Genomic DNA, 20,458 nt, shown 5'->3' on the forward strand with positions numbered 1-20,458 from the left:
CCGTACACGGAGGAGCTCTCCCCCTCACACTGAGCGCGGCCCCGTACACGGAGGAGCTCTCCCCTCACACTGAGCGTGGCCCCGTACACGGAGGAGCTCTGCCCTCACACTGAGCACGGCCCCTGTACACGGAGGAGCTCTCCCCTCACACTGAGCACGGCCCCTGTACACGGAGGAGCTCTCCCCTCACACTGAGCGCGGCCCCTGTACATGGAGGAGCTCTCCCCTCACACTGAGCCTGGCCCCGTACACTGAGGAGCTCTCTCCTCACACTGAGCGCGGCCCCGTACACGGAGGAGCTCTCCTCTCACACTGAGCGCGGCCCCGTACACGGAGGAGCTCTCCCCTCACACTGAGCGCGGCCCCGTACACGGAGGAGCTCTCCCCTCTCCTCACACTGAGCGCGGCCCCGTACACGGAGGAGCTCTCTCCTCACACTGAGCACGGCCCCGTACACGGAGGAGCTCTCCTCTCCTCACACTGAGCACGGCCCCGTACACGGAGGAGCTCTCCCCTCACACTGAGCGCGGCCCCGTACACGGAGGAGCTCTCCCCTCACACTGAGCGTGGCCCCGTACACGGAGGAGCTCTGCCCTCACACTGAGCACGGCCCCTGTACACGGAGGAGCTCTCCCCTCACACTGAGCACGGCCCCTGTACACGGAGGAGCTCTCCCCTCACACTGAGCGCGGCCCCTGTACATGGAGGAGCTCTCCCCTCACACTGAGCCTGGCCCCGTACACTGAGGAGCTCTCTCCTCACACTGAGCACGGCCCCGTACACGGAGGAGCTCTCCCCTCACACTGAGCGCGGCCCCGTACACTGAGGAGCTCTCCCCTCACACTGAGCGCGGCCCCTGTACACGGAGGAGCTCTCTCCTCACACTGAGCACGGCCCCTGTACATGGAGGAGCTCTCCCCTCACACTGAGCGCGGCCCCCGTACACGGAGGAGCTCTCCCCTCACACTGAGCACGGCCCCTGTACACGGAGGAGCTCTCCTCTCCTCACACTGAGCACGGCCCCGTACACGGAGGAGCTCTCCCCTCACACTGAGCACGGCCCCTGTACATGGAGGAGCTCTCCCCTCACACTGAGCGCGGCCCCGTACATGGAGGAGCTCTCCCCCTCACACTGAGCACGGTCCCGTACACGGAGGAGCTCTCCCCTCCTCACACTGAGCGCGGTCCCGTACACGGAGGAGCTCTCCCCTCCTCACACTGAGCGCGGCCCCTGTACACGGAGGAGCTCTCCTCTCCTCACACTGAGCGCGGCCCCGTACACGGAGGAGCTCTCCCCTCACACTGAGCCTGGCCCCGTACACGGAGGAGCTCTCCCCTCACACTGAGCGCGGCCCCGTACACGGAGGAGCTCTCCCCTCCTCACACTGAGCGCGGCCCCTGTACACGGAGAAGCTCTCCCCTCACACTGAGCGCGGCCCCGTACACGGAGAAGCTCTCCCCTCACACTGAGCGCGGCCCCTGTACATGGAGGAGCTCTCCCCTCACACTGAGCCTGGCCCCGTACACTGAGGAGCTCTCTCCTCCGGCCCCGTACACTGAGGAGCTCTCCCCTCACACTGAGCGCGGCCCCTGTACACGGAGGAGCTCTCTCCTCACACTGAGCACGGCCCCTGTACATGGAGGAGCTCTCCCCTCACACTGAGCGCGGCCCCTGTACACGGAGGAGCTCTCTCCTCATACTGAGCACGGCCCCTGTACATGGAGGAGCTCTCCCCTCACACTGAGCACGGCCCCTGTACACTGAGGAGCTCTCCTCACACTGAGCGCGGCCCTGTACACGGAGGAGCTCTCCCCTCACACTGAGCACGGCCCCTGTACATGGAGGAGCTCTCCCCTCACACTGAGCGCGGCCCTGTACACGGAGGAGCTCTCCCCTCACACTGAGCGCGGCCCCGTACACTGAGGAGCTCTCTCCTCACACTGAGCGCGGCCCCTGTACACGGAGGAGCTCTCCCCTCACACTGAGCACGGCCCCGTACACGGAGGAGCTCTCCCCTCACACTGAGCGCGGCCCCGTACACGGAGGAGCTCTCCCCTCACACTGAGCGTGGCCCCGTACACGGAGGAGCTCTCTCCTCACACTGAGCGCGGCCCTGTACACGGAGGAGCTCTCCCCTCACACTGAGCACGGCCCCTGTACATGGAGGAGCTCTCCCCTCACACTGAGCACGGCCCCTGTACATGGAGGAGCTCTCCCCTCACACTGAGCGCGGCCCCTGTACATGGAGGAGCTCTCCCCTCACACTGAGCACGGCCCCTGTACATGGAGGAGCTCTCCCCTCACACTGAGCACGGCCCCTGTACATGGAGGAGCTCTCCCCTCACACTGAGCGCGGCCCCGTACACGGAGGAGCTCTCCCCTCACACTGAGCGCGGCCCCTGTACACGGAGGAGCTCTCCCCTCACACTGAGCGCGGCCCCGTACACGGAGTAGCTCTCTCCTCACACTGAGCGCGGCCCCGTACACGGAGGAGCTCTCCTCCCCTCACACTGAGCGCGGCCCCTGTACACGGAGGAGCTCTCCCCTCACACTGAGCGCGGCCCCGTACACGGAGGAGCTCTCTCCTCACACTGAGCGCGGCCCCTGTACACGGAGGAGCTCTCCCCTCACACTGAGCGCGGCCCCTGTACACGGAGGAGCTCTCCCCTCACACTGAGCGCGGCCCCTGTACACGGAGGAGCTCTCCCCTCACACTGAGCACGGCCCCTGTACACGGAGGAGCTCTCCCCTCACACTGAGCGCGGCCCCTGTACACGGAAAAGCTCTCCCCTCACACTGAGCGCGGCCCCGTACACGGAGGAGCTCTCCCCTCACACTGAGCGCGGCCCCTGTACACGGAGGAGCTCTCCCCTCACACTGAGCGCGGCCCCTGTACACGGAGGAGCTCTCCCCTCACACTGAGCGCGGCCCCGTACATGGAGGAGCTCTCTCCTCACACTGAGCGCGGCCCCTGTACACGGAGGAGCTCTCCCCTCACACTGAGCGCGGCCCCTGTACACGGAGGAGCTCTCCCCTCACACTGAGCACGGCCCCGTACACGGAGGAGCTCTCCCCTCACACTGAGCGCGGCCCCTGTACACGGAGGAGCTCTCCCCTCATACTGAGCGCGGCCCCTGTACACGGAGGAGCTCTCTCCTCACACTGAGCGCGGCCCCGTACACGGAGGAGCTCTCCCCTCCTCACACTGAGCGCGGCCCCTGTACACGGAGGAGCTCTCCCCTCCTCACACTGAGCACGGCCCCGTACACGGAGGAGCTCTCTCCTCACACTGAGCACGGCCCCGTACACGGAGGAGCTCTCCCCTCCTCACACTGAGCACGGCCCCGTACACGGAGGAGCTCTCCCCTCACACTGAGCGCGGCCCCGTACACGGAGGAGCTCTCCCCTCACACTGAGCGCGGCCCCGTACACGGAGGAGCTCTCCCCTCACACTGAGCGCGGCCCCTGTACACGGAGGGGCTCTCCCCTCACACTGAGCGCGGCCCCGTACACGGAGGAGCTCTCCTCTCCTCACACTGAGCGCGGCCCCTGTACACGGAGGAGCTCTCCCCTCACACTGAGCGCGGCCCCGTACATGGAGGAGCTCTCCCCTCACACTGAGCGCGGCCCCGTACACGGAGGAGCTCTCCTCTCCTCACACTGAGCACGGCCCCGTACACGGAGGAGCTCTCCTCTCCTCACACTGAGCGCGGCCCCGTACACGGAGGAGCTCTCCCCTCACACTGAGCGCGGCCCCTGTACACGGAGGAGCTCTCCCCTCACACTGAGCGCGGCCCCGTACACGGAGGAGCTCTCCCCTCACACTGAGCGCGGCCCCGTACACGGAGGAGCTCTCCCCTCACACTGAGCGCGGCCCCGTACACGGAGGAGCTCTCCTCTCCTCACACTGAGCGGCCCCGTACACGGAGGAGCTCTCCCCTCCTCACACTGAGCACGGCCCCGTACACGGAGGAGCTCTCCTCTCCTCACACTGAGCGCGGCCCCTGTACACGGAGGAGCTCTCCTCACACTGAGCACGGCCCCGTACACGGAGGAGCTCTCCTCTCCTCACACTGAGCACGGCCCCGTACACGGAGGAGCTCTCCCCTCACACTGAGCGTGGCCCCGTACACGGAGGAGCTCTCCCCTCACACTGAGCGCGGCCCCGTACACGGAGGAGCTCTCCTCACACTGAGCACGGCCCCGTACACGGAGGAGCTCTCCTCTCCTCACACTGAGCACGGCCCCGTACACGGAGGAGCTCTCTCCTCACACTGAGCGCGGCCCCGTACACGGAGGAGCTCTCCCCTCACACTGAGCGTGGCCCCGTACACGGAGGAGCTCTCCCCTCACACTGAGCGCGGCCCCGTACACGGAGGAGCTCTCCTCTCACACTGAGCGCGGCCCCGTACACGGAGGAGCTCTCCCCTCACACTGAGCGCGGCCCCGTACACGGAGGAGCTCTCCCCTCTCCTCACACTGAGCGCGGCCCCGTACACGGAGGAGCTCTCTCCTCACACTGAGCACGGCCCCGTACACGGAGGAGCTCTCCTCTCCTCACACTGAGCACGGCCCCGTACACGGAGGAGCTCTCCCCTCACACTGAGCGCGGCCCCGTACACGGAGGAGCTCTCCCCTCACACTGAGCGTGGCCCCGTACACGGAGGAGCTCTGCCCTCACACTGAGCACGGCCCCTGTACACGGAGGAGCTCTCCCCTCACACTGAGCACGGCCCCTGTACACGGAGGAGCTCTCCCCTCACACTGAGCGCGGCCCCTGTACATGGAGGAGCTCTCCCCTCACACTGAGCCTGGCCCCGTACACTGAGGAGCTCTCTCCTCACACTGAGCACGGCCCCGTACACGGAGGAGCTCTCCCCTCACACTGAGCGCGGCCCCGTACACTGAGGAGCTCTCCCCTCACACTGAGCGCGGCCCCTGTACACGGAGGAGCTCTCTCCTCACACTGAGCACGGCCCCTGTACATGGAGGAGCTCTCCCCTCACACTGAGCGCGGCCCCCGTACACGGAGGAGCTCTCCCCTCACACTGAGCACGGCCCCTGTACACGGAGGAGCTCTCCTCTCCTCACACTGAGCACGGCCCCGTACACGGAGGAGCTCTCCCCTCACACTGAGCACGGCCCCTGTACATGGAGGAGCTCTCCCCTCACACTGAGCGCGGCCCCGTACATGGAGGAGCTCTCCCCTCACACTGAGCACGGTCCCGTACACGGAGGAGCTCTCCCCTCCTCACACTGAGCGCGGCCCCTGTACACGGAGGAGCTCTCCTCTCCTCACACTGAGCGCGGCCCCGTACACGGAGGAGCTCTCCCCTCACACTGAGCCTGGCCCCGTACACGGAGGAGCTCTCCCCTCACACTGAGCGCGGCCCCGTACACGGAGGAGCTCTCCCCTCCTCACACTGAGCGCGGCCCCTGTACACGGAGAAGCTCTCCCCTCACACTGAGCGCGGCCCCGTACACGGAGAAGCTCTCCCCTCACACTGAGCGCGGCCCCGTACACGGAGGAGCTCTCCCCTCACACTGAGCGTGGCCCCGTACACGGAGGAGCTCTGCCCTCACACTGAGCACGGCCCCTGTACACGGAGGAGCTCTCCCCTCACACTGAGCACGGCCCCTGTACACGGAGGAGCTCTCCCCTCACACTGAGCGCGGCCCCTGTACATGGAGGAGCTCTCCCCTCACACTGAGCCTGGCCCCGTACACTGAGGAGCTCTCTCCTCACACTGAGCGCGGCCCCGTACACTGAGGAGCTCTCTCCTCACACTGAGCGCGGCCCCTGTACACGGAGGAGCTCTCTCCTCACACTGAGCACGGCCCCTGTACATGGAGGAGCTCTCCCCTCACACTGAGCGCGGCCCCTGTACACGGAGGAGCTCTCTCCTCATACTGAGCACGGCCCCTGTACATGGAGGAGCTCTCCCCTCACACTGAGCACGGCCCCTGTACACTGAGGAGCTCTCCTCACACTGAGCGCGGCCCTGTACACGGAGGAGCTCTCCCCTCCTCACACTGAGCACGGCCCCGTACACGGAGGAGCTCTCTCCTCACACTGAGCACGGCCCCGTACACGGAGGAGCTCTCCCCTCTCCTCACACTGAGCGCGGCCCCGTACACGGAGGAGCTCTCCTCTCCTCACACTGAGCGCGGCCCCGTACACGGAGGAGCTCTCCCCTCCTCACACTGAGCACGGCCCCGTACACGGAGGAGCTCTCCTCTCCTCACACTGAGCACGGCCCCGTACACGGAGGAGCTCTCCTCTCCTCACACTGAGCACGGCCCCGTACACGGAGGAGCTCTCCCCTCCTCACACTGAGCACGGCCCCGTACACGGAGGAGCTCTCACCTCACACTGAGCGCGGCCCCGTACACGGAGGAGCTCTCCCCTCACACTGAGCGCGGCCCCGTACACGGAGGAGCTCTCCCCTCACACTGAGCGCGGCCCCTGTACACGGAGGGGCTCTCCCCTCACACTGAGCGCGGCCCCGTACACGGAGGAGCTCTCCTCTCCTCACACTGAGCGCGGCCCCTGTACACGGAGGAGCTCTCCCCTCACACTGAGCGCGGCCCCGTACATGGAGGAGCTCTCCCCTCACACTGAGCGCGGCCCCGTACACGGAGGAGCTCTCCTCTCCTCACACTGAGCACGGCCCCGTACACGGAGGAGCTCTCCTCTCCTCACACTGAGCGCGGCCCCGTACACGGAGGAGCTCTCCCCTCACACTGAGCGCGGCCCCTGTACACGGAGGAGCTCTCCCCTCACACTGAGCGCGGCCCCGTACACGGAGGAGCTCTCCCCTCACACTGAGCGCGGCCCCGTACACGGAGGAGCTCTCCCCTCACACTGAGCGTGGCCCCGTACACGGAGGAGCTCTCCTCTCCTCACACTGAGCGGCCCCGTACACGGAGGAGCTCTCCCCTCCTCACACTGAGCACGGCCCCGTACACGGAGGAGCTCTCCTCTCCTCACACTGAGCGCGGCCCCTGTACACGGAGGAGCTCTCCTCACACTGAGCACGGCCCCGTACACGGAGGAGCTCTCTCCTCACACTGAGCACGGCCCCGTACACGGAGGAGCTCTCCTCTCACACTGAGCGCGGCCCCGTACACGGAGGAGCTCTCCTCTCCTCACACTGAGCACGGCCCCGTACACGGAGGAGCTCTCCTCTCCTCACACTGACCACGGCCCCGTACACGGAGGAGCTCTCCCCTCACACTGAGCGTGGCCCCGTACACGGAGGAGCTCTCCCCTCACACTGAGCGCGGCCCCGTACACGGAGGAGCTCTCCCCTCACACTGAGCGCGGCCCCGTACACGGAGGAGCTCTCCCCTCACACTGAGCGTGGCCCCGTACACGGAGGAGCTCTGCCCTCACACTGAGCGCGGCCCCTGTACACGGAGGAGCTCTCCCCTCACACTGAGCGCGGCCCCTGTACACGGAGGAGCTCTCCCCTCACACTGAGCACGGCCCCTGTACACGGAGGAGCTCTCCCCTCACACTGAGCGCGGCCCCTGTACACGGAGGAGCTCTCCCCTCACACTGAGCGCGGCCCCGTACACGGAGGAGCTCTCCCCTCACACTGAGCGCGGCCCCTGTACACGGAGGAGCTCTCCCCTCACACTGAGCGCGGCCCCTGTACACGGAGGAGCTCTCCCCTCACACTGAGCACGGCCCCGTACACGGAGGAGCTCTCCCCTCACACTGAGCGCGGCCCCTGTACACGGAGGAGCTCTCCCCTCATACTGAGCGCGGCCCCTGTACACGGAGGAGCTCTCTCCTCACACTGAGCGCGGCCCCGTACACGGAGGAGCTCTCCCCTCCTCACACTGAGCGCGGCCCCGTACACGGAGGAGCTCTCCCCTCACACTGAGCACGGCCCCTGTACACGGAGGAGCTCTCCTCTCCTCACACTGAGCGCGGCCCCTGTACACGGAGGAGCTCTCCCCTCACACTGAGCGTGGCCCCGTACACGGAGGAGCTCTCCCCTCACACTGAGCACGGCCCTGTACACGGAGGAGCTCTCCCCTCACACTGAGCGCGGCCCTGTACACGGAGGAGCTCTCCTCTCCTCACACTGAGCGCGGCCCCTGTACACGGAGGAGCTCTCCTCTCCTCACACTGAGCGCGGCCCCGTACACGGAGGAGCTCTCCTCTCCTCACACTGAGCACGGCCCTGTACACGGAGGAGCTCTCCCCTCACACTGAGCGCGGCCCTGTACACGGAGGAGCTCTCCTCTCCTCACACTGAGCGCGGCCCCTGTACACGGAGGAGCTCTCCTCTCCTCACACTGAGCGCGGCCCCGTACACGGAGGAGCTCTCTCCTCACACTGAGCGCGGCCCCGTACACGGAGGAGCTCTCCCCTCACACTGAGCGTGGCCCCGTACACGGAGGAGCTCTCCCCTCACACTGAGCGCGGCCCCGTACACGGAGGAGCTCTCCCCTCACACTGAGCGTGGCCCCGTACACGGAGGAGCTCTCCCCTCACACTGAGCGCGGCCCCGTACACGGAGGAGCTCTCCTCTCCTCACACTGAGCACGGCCCCGTACACGGAGGAGCTCTCCCCTCACACTGAGCCTGGCCCCGTACACGGAGGAGCTCTCCCCTCACACTGAGCGCGGCCCCGTACACGGAGGAGCTCTCCCCTCACACTGAGCGCGGCCCTGTACACGGAGGAGCTCTCCTCTCCTCACACTGAGCGCGGCCCCTGTACACGGAGGAGCTCTCCTCTCCTCACACTGAGCGCGGCCCCGTACACGGAGGAGCTCTCTCCTCACACTGAGCGCGGCCCCGTACACGGAGGAGCTCTCCCCTCACACTGAGCGTGGCCCCGTACACGGAGGAGCTCTCCCCTCACACTGAGCGCGGCCCCGTACACGGAGGAGCTCTCTCCTCACACTGAGCGCGGCCCCGTACACGGAGGAGCTCTCCCCTCACACTGAGCGCGGCCCCGTACATGGAGGAGCTCTCCCCTCACACTGAGCACGGCCCCGTACACGGAGGAGCTCTCCCCTCACACTGAGCACGGCCCCTGTACACGGAGGAGCTCTCCCCTCACACTGAGCGCGGCCCCGTACATGGAGGAGCTCTCCCCTCACACTGAGCGCGGCCCCGTACACGGAGGAGCTCTCCCCTCACACTGAGCACGGCCCCTGTACACGGAGGAGCTCTCCCCTCACACTGAGCGCGGCCCCGTACATGGAGGAGCTCTCCCCTCACACTGAGCGCGGCCCCGTACACGGAGGAGCTCTCCCCTCACACTGAGCGCGGCCCCGTACATGGAGGAGCTCTCCCCTCACACTGAGCGCGGCCCCGTACACGGAGGAGCTCTCTCCTCACACTGAGCGCGGCCCCGTACACGGAGGAGCTCTCTCCTCACACTGAGCGCGGCCCCCGTACACGGAGGAGCTCTCCCCTCACACTGAGCGCGGCCCCGTACACGGAGGAGCTCTCCTCTCCTCTCCTCACACTGAGCGCGGCCCCGTACATGGAGGAGCTCTCCCCTCACACTGAGCGCGGCCCCGTACACGGAGGAGCTCTCTCCTCACACTGAGCACGGCCCCTGTACACGGAGGAGCTCTCCCCTCACACTGAGCGCGGCCCCTGTACACGGAGGAGCTCTCCCCTCACACTGAGCGCGGCCCCGTACACGGAGGAGCTCTCCCCTCACACTGAGCACGGCCCCGTACACGGAGGAGCTCTCCCCTCACACTGAGCGCGGCCCCGTACACGGAGGAGCTCTCCTCTCCTCACACTGAGCGCGGCCCCGTACACGGAGGAGCTCTCCCCTCACACTGAGCGCGGCCCCGTACATGGAGGAGCTCTCCCCTCACACTGAGCGCGCGCGGCCCCTGTACACGGAGGAGCTCTCTCCTCACACTGAGCACGGCCCCGTACACGGAGGAGCTCTCCCCTCACACTGAGCACGGCCCCGTACACGGAGGAGCCCTCTCCTCACACTGAGCGCGGCCCCGTACACGGAGGAGCTCTCCTCTCCTCACACTGAGCGCGGCCCCCGTACACGGAGGAGCTCTCCCCTCACACTGAGCGTGGCCCCGTACACGGAGGAGCTCTCCCCTCACACTGAGCGCGGCCCCGTACACGGAGGAGCTCTCCTCTCACACTGAGCGCGGCCCCGTACACGGAGGAGCTCTCCCCTCACACTGAGCGCGGCCCCGTACACGGAGGAGCTCTCTCCTCACACTGAGCGTGGCCCCGTACACGGAGGAGCTCTCCCCTCACACTGAGCGCGGCCCCGTACACGGAGGAGCTCTCCCCTCACACTGAGCACGGCCCCGTACACGGAGGAGCTCTCCCCTCTCCTCACACTGAGCGCGGCCCCTGTACACGGAGGAGCTCTCCCCTCTCCTCACACTGAGCGCGGCCCCGTACACGGAGGAGCTCTCTCCTCACACTGAGCGCGGCCCCGTACACGGAGGAGCTCTCCTCTCCTCACACTGAGCACGGCCCCGTACACGGAGGAGCTCTCCTCTCCTCACACTGAGCACGGCCCCGTACACGGAGGAGCTCTCCTCTCCTCACACTGAGCACGGCCCCGTACACGGAGGAGCTCTCCTCTCCTCACACTGAGCGCCGTCCTCTCAGTGGCAGGGGTTTCCCGCCTTGTAGGCGGTGTTTGTTGCAGGCCCCGCCCCTCGCTGTGCCTCACAGTGGCAGGGGTTCCCGCCTTCTGGGCGGGGTTAGTTTCAGGCTCCGCCCCCGCAGTGGCCGCCGCTCCTCCTTCCCCCGGGGTGATGTCGCTGCTCCGCTCTCCGGCTCTCAGCACTGATGATGCCGGGCGCGCTGCTGACGGTCCCCGGGCTGTGGCGGCTGCTGCTGCTCTCCGCGCTGCTGCTCCCGGGGCGCGCGCACCTGTATGACGAGGATGACCCGCTGGTGTCCCTGGAGCAGGGGGCCCGGGCGCTGCTGCTCAACTCCTCCAGCTGCTGGGTCGCACAGTTCTTCGCCAGTTGGTGCGGGCACTGCCAGCATTTCAAGCCGGACTGGATGATCCTGGCGCACAGTGTGCAGGGTGAGACCAATGTGGGAATGGGCAGTGCCCGTATATATAGAGTGCAGTGCCCGTATAGATATACATAATGTGCAGTGCCCGTATAGATATATATAATGTGTAGTGCCCGTATATATAGAGTATATATAATGTGCAGTGCCCTCATATATAGAGTATATATAATGTGCAGTGCCCTCATATATAGAGTATATATAATGTGCAGTGCCCTCATATATAGAGTATATATAATGTGCAGTGCCCTCATATATAGAGTATATATAATGTGCAGTGCCCTCATATATAGAGTATATATAATGTGCAGTGCCCTCATATATAGAGTATATATAATGTGCAGTGCCCTCATATATAGAGTATATATAATGTGCAGTGCCCTCATATATAGAGTATATATAATGTGCAGTGCCCTCATATATAGAGTATATATAATGTGCAGTGCCCTCATATATAGAGTATATATATATAATGTGCAGTGCCCTCATATATAGAGTATATATAATGTGCAGTGCCCTCATATATAGAGTATATATAATGTGCAGTGCCCTCATATATAGAGTACAGTGCCCGTATAGATATATATAATGTGCAGTGCCCGTATAGATATACATAATGTACAGCGCCCTGTGCGGGGGCGAAAAGGGGGAATGGGCAGTGCCCGTATATATAGAGTATATATAATGTGCAGTGCCCGTATATATAGAGTGCAGTGCCCGTATAGATATACATAATGTGCAGTGCCCGTATAGATATATATAATGTGCAGTGCCCGTATAGATATATATAATGTGCAGTGCCCTCATATATATAGTATATATAGAGTACAGTGCCCTTATATATAGAGTACAGTGCCCGTATATATAGAGTACAGTGCCCGTATAGATATATATAATGTGCAGTGCCCGTATATATAGTATATATAGAGTACAGTGCCCTTATATATAGAGCACAGTGCCCTCATATATAGAGTACAGTGCCCGTATAGATATATATAATGTGCAGTGCCCGTATATATAGAGTACAGTGCCCCTATACGTGTGTGTGTGTGTGTGTGTATATATATATATATATATATATATATATATATATAAAATGTACAGTGCCCGTATATACAGTATATATAATGTACAGTACCCGTATAGATATATGTAATGTGCAGTGCCCGTATATATATAATGTGCAGTGCTAGTATAGATATACATAATGTGCAGTGCCCTTATATACAGTATATATAATGTGCAGTGCCCTCATATATAGAGTAAAGTGCCTGTATACATGTGTGTGTATATATATAATGTACAGTGCCCTCATATATAATGTACAGTGTCCTGTGCGAGGCCGAACAGGGGGAATCTGTAAGAGCTAGTATAGATATATATATAATGTACAGTGCCCTCATATAATGTACAGTGATAATATAGATAGATATATAATGTACAGTACCTGCAGATCTATATAATGTACAGTGCCCATGATATATATAATGTACAGTGCACTCATATATAATGCACAGTGCCCGTGTATATATAATGTACAGTGCCTCTATATCTAATGTACGGTGCCCATGATATATATAATGCACAGTATATATATATATATATATATATATATATACACATACACACATACTGTGTATATACATGTACATGGCCTGTATGTAGATGGGTAATGTATAGTGGCCACACATGACAGATATAATACGCGTACATGTGTTACTATAAAGTCTGAATAATATATAATGTGATGGGACAGCTCAGTGGTTAGCACTGTATGGTGGCTCAGTGGTTAACATGACTGCAGCGCTGGGGTCCAGGGTTCAAATCCCACCTTGGAAACATCTGCAGGAGTCTATGTTCTCCCCGTGTTTGTCTGGGTTTTCTCCGGTTAAATCCCGCACTCCAAAGGCATCCTGATAGGGAATGTAGATTGTGAGCCCCAATGGGGACAGAGTTTCTGTTGTATGTACAGCGCTGCAGAGTATGTTGGTGCTATATAAAAGTTATGATTATTATCTCCAGATTGATATTCTATGTGGTGCAGGTGTAGATCGGGGATTGTACCCGTAGAGTTCACCCTATGAGCCCTTGTAACCATCGCTCCTCATCCTGGAATGTAAATTACCAGACGCAATGATATAAAATGCTCTGAATATTTTAGGAAGGAGTAACACCGTGCGCACGGACGTGACCATCATCATCAGACATCTACCAGTGTCAGGCCACGTGCACACCTGGAATATCTGGTGAGGTTATTTTCTCAATAGTTGTAGCAAAAACCAGGAGTGGAACAATCAGAGGAAATGCATAATAGAAGCACGAGCGCCACTGCTGGATTATCACCCACCCCTGGATTATCACCCACCCCTGGATTATCACCCACCCCTGGATTATCACCCACTGCTGGATTATCACCCACTGCTGGATTATCACCCACTGCTGGATTATCACCACTCCTGGTTTTGGATCACAACCACCCTCCGCATACTCATCGTGAGCACGTGGCCTTAGGCTACATGCGCACGCTGCTTTTTTTGCTGCGTTTTTGGTGCGTTTTTGGCTGCAGTTTATTTGTCAGAACTTTCTGACATTTGACTTCCCAGCAAAGTCTATGAGAAGTCAGATTTTCTATGCGCACATTACAGTTTATTTGTCAGTGTTTTATTTGTCAAAAGTTTGTGACAAAAAAAATGCAGCATGTTCATTCTTCCTGCGTTTTTGTCAACATTTGTCACAAAAACGCAGCAAAAACGCAGATTGTGAAAAACGCATCAAAAACGAACCGAAAAAGCAGCAAAAACGCACCTATAATTACAAGCATTTTTTGTGACCTTTCCAGGCTCTCTCTGACAAGGGGCAGTTTTGGCTGCAGTTTGTGAACACTAAAAGATGCAGCGTGCGCATGTAGCCCTACAGGTATTAGTGATGATCGTTCTGCCTGCGTTTCCACTGCCATTTTGCCAAATTACTACTGCAGTTTTGGAAGGTTGGATGGTGTGAACTCACCCCTACAGCTCTTTGGGCATTTTCACATTTTCCATTTCCATATTATTACTACTACTACTACTACTACTACTACTACTACTACTACTACTACTACTAAATAATAATTAATAATATTTATTTACATATATATTATTATTATTATTATTATTATTTATATATATATATATATATATATATATATATATACCGTATATATTTATTATTATTTATAAGTTGTTGTTTTTTTTACTAGTCCCCTAAGGTTTCTTACTAGAAAAAAAATGCACAATAAAAAAACTGAACTTTTTGAAGAGCCATCCTTTTTTTTTTTTTTTTTTTTTTTTTCTTTCTCCATAGGAGGTTTTTTATTATCTAATAGATTCACCCGGCAGGATGAAGCGTATGATAATAATTTTTATTTCTATACCGCCAACATATTCCGCAGCACTTTACAATTCCAATGGGACATATGCAGACAATATGAGGCTTCCACTCTGGAGGTAGGGGCAGGTCCTGCTGGCACCGCGCCTCGTTTACCTTCCCGGCACCGCGCCTCGTTTACCTTCCCATCCACCGGTCAGGGGTATTCTCAGGCAGGACCAACATTGAACAGAGGTCGTCACTCACTTTGAGATTTCTAAACACGTTGGTAGAGATGCATTAGAAAACCGGCCGGACGCCATGCTGAGCAAGTCGTATGCCGCTCTTTTTTTATTTATTAGGTTTTGATGTATATCCAGTGACCTTACGGCTACTTTTTATTTGCATTAGTTTTGATCTATGATCTTCTATTTCTTATCACCCAGGGTCTTATTCTTTGTGCAATGATTGAGGTTCTCTTATTGACCGTCATCGGGCTGATACAACCGCCTGGAAACTTCTGTTTGTCACTATGCAGGGGACTGTTATTCTTTGCAACATGTTACATTATACATAACACAAAAGTATATTTTCCGTTTTTATAGGACACATTAGTAAATACCCTATTGTATCATCTTCCTTTATTGACGTATTTAAGAGGTTATGTAGTTTTTAAAATATAGATGTCAATTAAAACGACTTACTACCTGCAGCATGACATGTGGCTATACATTTCTGATATATAGTCACTATTAGGGTACGCTCACATGAGCGTGTGACTCGGACGAGTGCAATGCAAGAAAATATCACATTGCACTCGGACCAATGTTAGTCGATGAGGGAGAGCAGATGGTCCGCTTTATTCTTATCCAGATTCTGTGAATGTGCATGCTGTGAATATCAGCGAGAGACGTGTCACTCCCACCCATACAAGTCTATGGGTGCGAGTGAAACATCGGACTGCACTCAGATGACACCAGAGTGCAGTGCGATAATCGCATCAGCTGACAATGGAGGAGATGGAGAGATTAATCCCTCCCTCTCCTCCGCAGCTGTGATCCGATCGCAGGATCAGATCACAGTTGCATGACATGCGGTTCACGCCGGCAGCACAGCAAGAGCCGAGAGTCATTAGCATATCACATCCGATGCACTGACCATCGTGTGAATCCAGCCTTATGCCCTCTGTTCTGCTGGTGTTACCTCCATCTCTCAGATCTCCATCCTGCTTACTTTTTCTCTAAAGTGGTCACCGCAGAGGCATAAGAAGCGCGATGGAAAGTCTTAACCGTTCCTCTTCTATTTCTTTGTCAGGAATGGCACCGTCATAATTGTCCGACATTGGCACTGATCCATTCAATAGGAAAGTAGGAGAGGAGTGGTTCAGATTTGTTCTCGCGCACCCCGTACCTCTGGGGCATCCCTTCATCTCTTCATTCCCCAGAAGATATAACACGTACTAATGCCATGTTCACACAGTGCATTCCGAATGCATTTTTTTTTTGCTGTGATTTTACCAAAAAAGTGCTTTGATTTTGCGATATTTTAAGATATTTATGTCAAAAACAAACACATCAGGAATGCATCATGTGAACACTGCAAAAAAATATTTTGTAGTGTTGAAATGTTGCTGTCTGCAAGCTTAACTTTCTAGTCATGTGCTGCTTCCCCATCACTCCCCATGTCAAGAACACGCAACGTCATTGTTTTGTGCACACAGTTTTTTTGAGGGGTTCTGGAACGAGTCCACTGCAGAAAACGCTTGAAAGATTCTTCTTATTCAGTTCTAGTGTAAAACCACTTTCCCTTTCATATATTCAGTCTTTTGACTGTTTTTTGACTTTTTAGAGAAAATCACCTGGTGGAGGATAAAAAGTGCATGTCATTTCTTCGAAGCCGATGGGCTCTGCCCTAAATTGGCCACTGTCCAATCAGAAGGCTGCAAAAAAAGTCATTAGAAAAAACTCTTTAGGAAACAAAAAACTTCTCATGAAAGAAACATTTCCTAAAGCGTTAGTCACGGTACGTGCACATGGTAAATATTTGCAACAGAAATAGCTACACCATTTGGAAGGAAAAATGCTGCTCAAAATAGGCAATTTTGTGTTGCATTTTTTTCATGCGTTTTTGGTGCAGATTTTTCCTCACATTAGTAGCAATGAAATCTGTAGCAGAAACACTGACACAATTGACATGCTGCAAATTTAATTCTGCAAAGCAAGAAGCAGTGTGTGCATGAGACTTCAGGAATCTCATTCACTTTGCTGAATCTAGGGGTCATGCCTCGGGTTCGGGACTTGAACAGGTGACCTTGTCAGTTTCCTTCCACGTTAAGCCACAGTTTGGTCGGTCCCTTTCCAAATGCTGATGTTATTTTACTTTTGTGTCTACCTTTTTTGGTTTGTGTTAATCAGGTTTTCTCACTTGCTCACTTTCTATGTCCTATCACATCTCGGGTGGGGCTATTTACACTCTCCATATACCAGAATTCTCTGCTGTCTCGATTGTTATGTAGATGACTGCTATGGAGTCCCAGCCCTTCAGCTACGGGATTTAGGCAGAGACCAGTGTTGTTCTCTCTTTGTATTCTATGCTGCCTTTCCTACACCTACCTTTTTTATTTTCTGTTAGGTTGTTAGGAGTTTACCCTTGTTTGCATTTATTATTTCTCATTTGTCCATTTCTGCACATGTTTTATGTTTGTCTCTGCACATTTATCATTTCTTGATTTGTAGTGTTAGTAACCTCCCTTCTTGTTCCTCAGGAGGTTTGAGAGACTACTCGATGGCCTTTCGGGCAGCCAGGTCCGAGTTGTGTGGCTAGGGATATTCCAGTCTGTGCAAGAACTATTAAGGTGTTCTGCACCTAGGGATATAAGGGTACAAGCCCACGATCAGCGTTCACAGCGTTTTGGATGTAACATGCTTCAGCTGCGTCCAAAATGCTGCGTTGTACAGTACAAGCACAGTGGATGGATTTCTAGAAATCCTGTGCTCACTGTGCTTGTTTTTCACACAGCAAACACTGACCTGTGCTGCTGTCAAGGGAGAAATTTAGGTAAGACTACTAATGGAGTCTTTGTTCAGGGCAAATCCAGAGGTATGGGCCAAATTAGCGATCTGTACAGATATTAATGAATCAGACAATGATGACAACGAGACGTGTTCACCGTTTGAGCCAGTATAGGCGACTAACCTGTGTAATGAATAGATCAGATATTAGTATAACATTTCAGCCTTCAGACATATACAAAGTATCAAAATCTGTCTTTTCTCACACATCGAAGTCGTATAGGGAGGTTTTGGGGAGGTTAGGGAGAAACATAGGAAGACACATTTCATCCTACAGTTAACACATTCCTCCTTTTGTATACAACCACTGATAAGACTTTGACTATAAAGACCTTCACTGTTCATTGTTTATACATTTGTTCACTTTTTCCCTGATTAACCCCCTCTTGAACATCCAACTTAGGGTACCGTCACACTTTAGCGACGCAGCAGCGATCCCACCAGCGATCTGACCTGGTCAGGATCGCTGCTGCGTCGCTACATGGTCGCTGGTGACCTGTCAATCAGGCAGATCTCACCAGTGACCAGCCCCCAGCCAGCAGCGACGTGCAAGCGATGCTGCGCTTGCACGGAGCCGGCGTCTGGAAGCTGCGGACACTGGTAACTAAGGTAAACATCGGGTATGGTTACCCGATGTTTACCTTAGTTACCAGCGCACACCGCTTAGCTTAGCATGTGCAGGGAGCAGGAGCCGGCACTGGCAGCGTGAGAGCTGCGGAGGCTGGTAACGAAGGTAAATATCGGGTAACCACCTTGGTTACCCGATGTTTAGCTTGGTTATAGCTTCCGCAGGCTGTCAGACGCCGGCTCCTGCTCCCTGCACATTCGGGATTGTTGCTCTCTCGCTGTCACACACAGTGATGTGTGCTTATCAGCGGGATAGCAACAATAAAAAAACGAACCAGGGCTGTGTGTAACAAGCAGCGATCTCACAGCAGGGGCCAGATCGCTGCTCAGTGTCACACGCAGCGAGATCGCTAATGAGGTCACTGCTGCGTCACAAAAAAACGTGACTCAGCAGCGATCTCAGTAGCGATCTTGCTGTGTGTGAAGTACCCCTTAGAATCATATTATGGTGTCTGTGCGATTGTCATATAGACACACAGATATTTATGCAGTGACGTCTATATTTTGATTATTTACATACACAGATAATCTTATTACATTTGAACAAAGAATCTATAGCCCAGACTAGCCTCACAGTGCGACTTTCTGAACCGAAGCATGTCTATTGTTTGCTGCGGAGTCGCAAGTGGTTCTCCATAGGGAGAACACAAGGGAAGACTCTGATTGTGGGCACGGGCAGCTGCGTTCTCCTGCGGAGGGGACTCGTGGCCCGCAGGTCAGGACCCGCCGAGTCCAGGTCGCAGGGAATCCTGATTGTGTGAAGACCCCTTAGTCTGTACAAGAACCAGTAAGGTACAGGTATGACTTCAGTGAGAGAGGTTATATTACCCCTTTCCCGTGTTGGAATACGTACGTGCATAACTCTAGGAAACAAATAATGTGACAAATCTGCGCAGAAAAAAAAGACAAAATTACGTGTGCACAAGTCCAAAAACTTGTTGTTTTTGAACTCAAAAAAATCTTCTCGTGACATTTCCTTCATGTTGCAAACCACCTGCTACAATCCAACAGAAGGCCACAAAAGAGGCTGGAGGCGAGGGACATATGGAAGGGAGGAGTAGATGCGAGGATTGGAAGGAAAAATAGAATCATGAGAGTTAGTTTTTAGGTAAAAATTAATCTAATGGGATCACAATGTAAAACGTTGTGGTGCAAGAAATTAAGGGCGCCTTGGGGAGAAGCAAAGATTGTGGGTGCTCTATAAGCAGTCTGCAGGCATCGGAGAATGTGTGTTCTTGTAATGCGAGTTCATTTTGAAATTTAGTGCAGTTAATGATTCAAGAAATTATCTAAGTTTATCTTCTGTAAATCTTGAACAAAAAGCTGGCCACTTCGCCGAAGTGAAGCGTCTGTACAGAACTAACCAACTAGTGCCGAAGTGAAGCGTCTGTGCAGAACTAACCAACTAGTGCCGAAGTGAAGCGTCTGTACAGAACTAACCAACTAGTGCCGAAGTGAAGCGTCTGTACAGAACTAACCAACTAGTGCCGAAGTGAAGCGACTGTACAGAACTAACCAACTAGTGCCAAAGTGAAGCGTCTGTGCAGAACTAACCAACTAGTGCCGAAGTGAAGCGTCTGTACAGAACTAACCAACTAGTGCCGAAGTGAAGCGTCTGTACAGAACTAACCAACTAGTGCCGAAGTGAAGCGTCTGTACAGAACTAACCAACTAGTGCCGAAGTGAAGCGTCTGTACAGAACTAACCAACTAGTGCCGAAGTGAAGCGACTGTACAGAACTAACCAACTAGTGCCGAAGTGAAGCGTCTGTGCAGAACTAACCAACTAGTGCCGAAGTGAAGCGTCTGTGCAGAACTAACCAACTAGTGCCAAAGTGAAGCGTCTGTACAGAACTAACCAACTAGTGCCAAAGTGAAGCGTCTGTACAGAACTAACCAACTAGTGCCGAAGTGAAGCGTCTGTACAGAACTAACCAACTAGTGCCGAAGTGAAGCGTCTGTGCAGAACTAACCAACTAGTGCCGAAGTGAAGCGTCTGTACAGAACTAACCAACTAGTGCTGAAGTGAAGCGTCTGTGCAGAACTAACCAACTAGTGCCGAAGTGAAGCGTCTGTGCAGAACTAACCAACTAGTGCCAAAGTGAAGCGTCTGTACAGAACTAACCAACTAGTGCCGAAGTGAAGCGTCTGTACAGAACTAACCAACTAGTGCCGAAGTGAAGCGTCTGTACAGAACTAACCAACTAGTGCCGAAGTGAAGCGTCTGTACAGAACCAACCAACTAGTGCCGAAGTGAAGCGTCTGTACAGAACTAACCAACTAGTGCCGAAGTGAAGCGTCTGTGCAGAACTAACCAACTAGTGCCGAAGTGAAGCGTCTGTGCAGAACTAACCAACTAGTGTCGAAGTGA

General features: G+C 55.6%; 1 protein-coding gene across 1 annotated transcript in view; it reads left to right on the top strand.

Annotated features, from left to right (window-relative positions):
* Nucleotides 1-10,758: 10,758 nt before the first annotated feature.
* Nucleotides 10,759-20,458, top strand: part of QSOX1 (quiescin sulfhydryl oxidase 1) — an 81,914-nt gene continuing 72,214 nt past the window's right edge. Inside the window, exon 1 of the mRNA XM_075320591.1 lies at nucleotides 10,759-11,055. Within this exon, the coding sequence (XP_075176706.1) occupies nucleotides 10,812-11,055 (244 nt within the window). The 5' untranslated portion in view covers nucleotides 10,759-10,811. The remainder of the gene's footprint in view (nucleotides 11,056-20,458) is intronic.

The sequence above is a fragment of the Anomaloglossus baeobatrachus genome, chromosome 8, assembly GCF_048569485.1.
Source record: "Anomaloglossus baeobatrachus isolate aAnoBae1 chromosome 8, aAnoBae1.hap1, whole genome shotgun sequence".
Lineage (NCBI taxonomy): Eukaryota > Metazoa > Chordata > Amphibia > Anura > Aromobatidae > Anomaloglossus > Anomaloglossus baeobatrachus.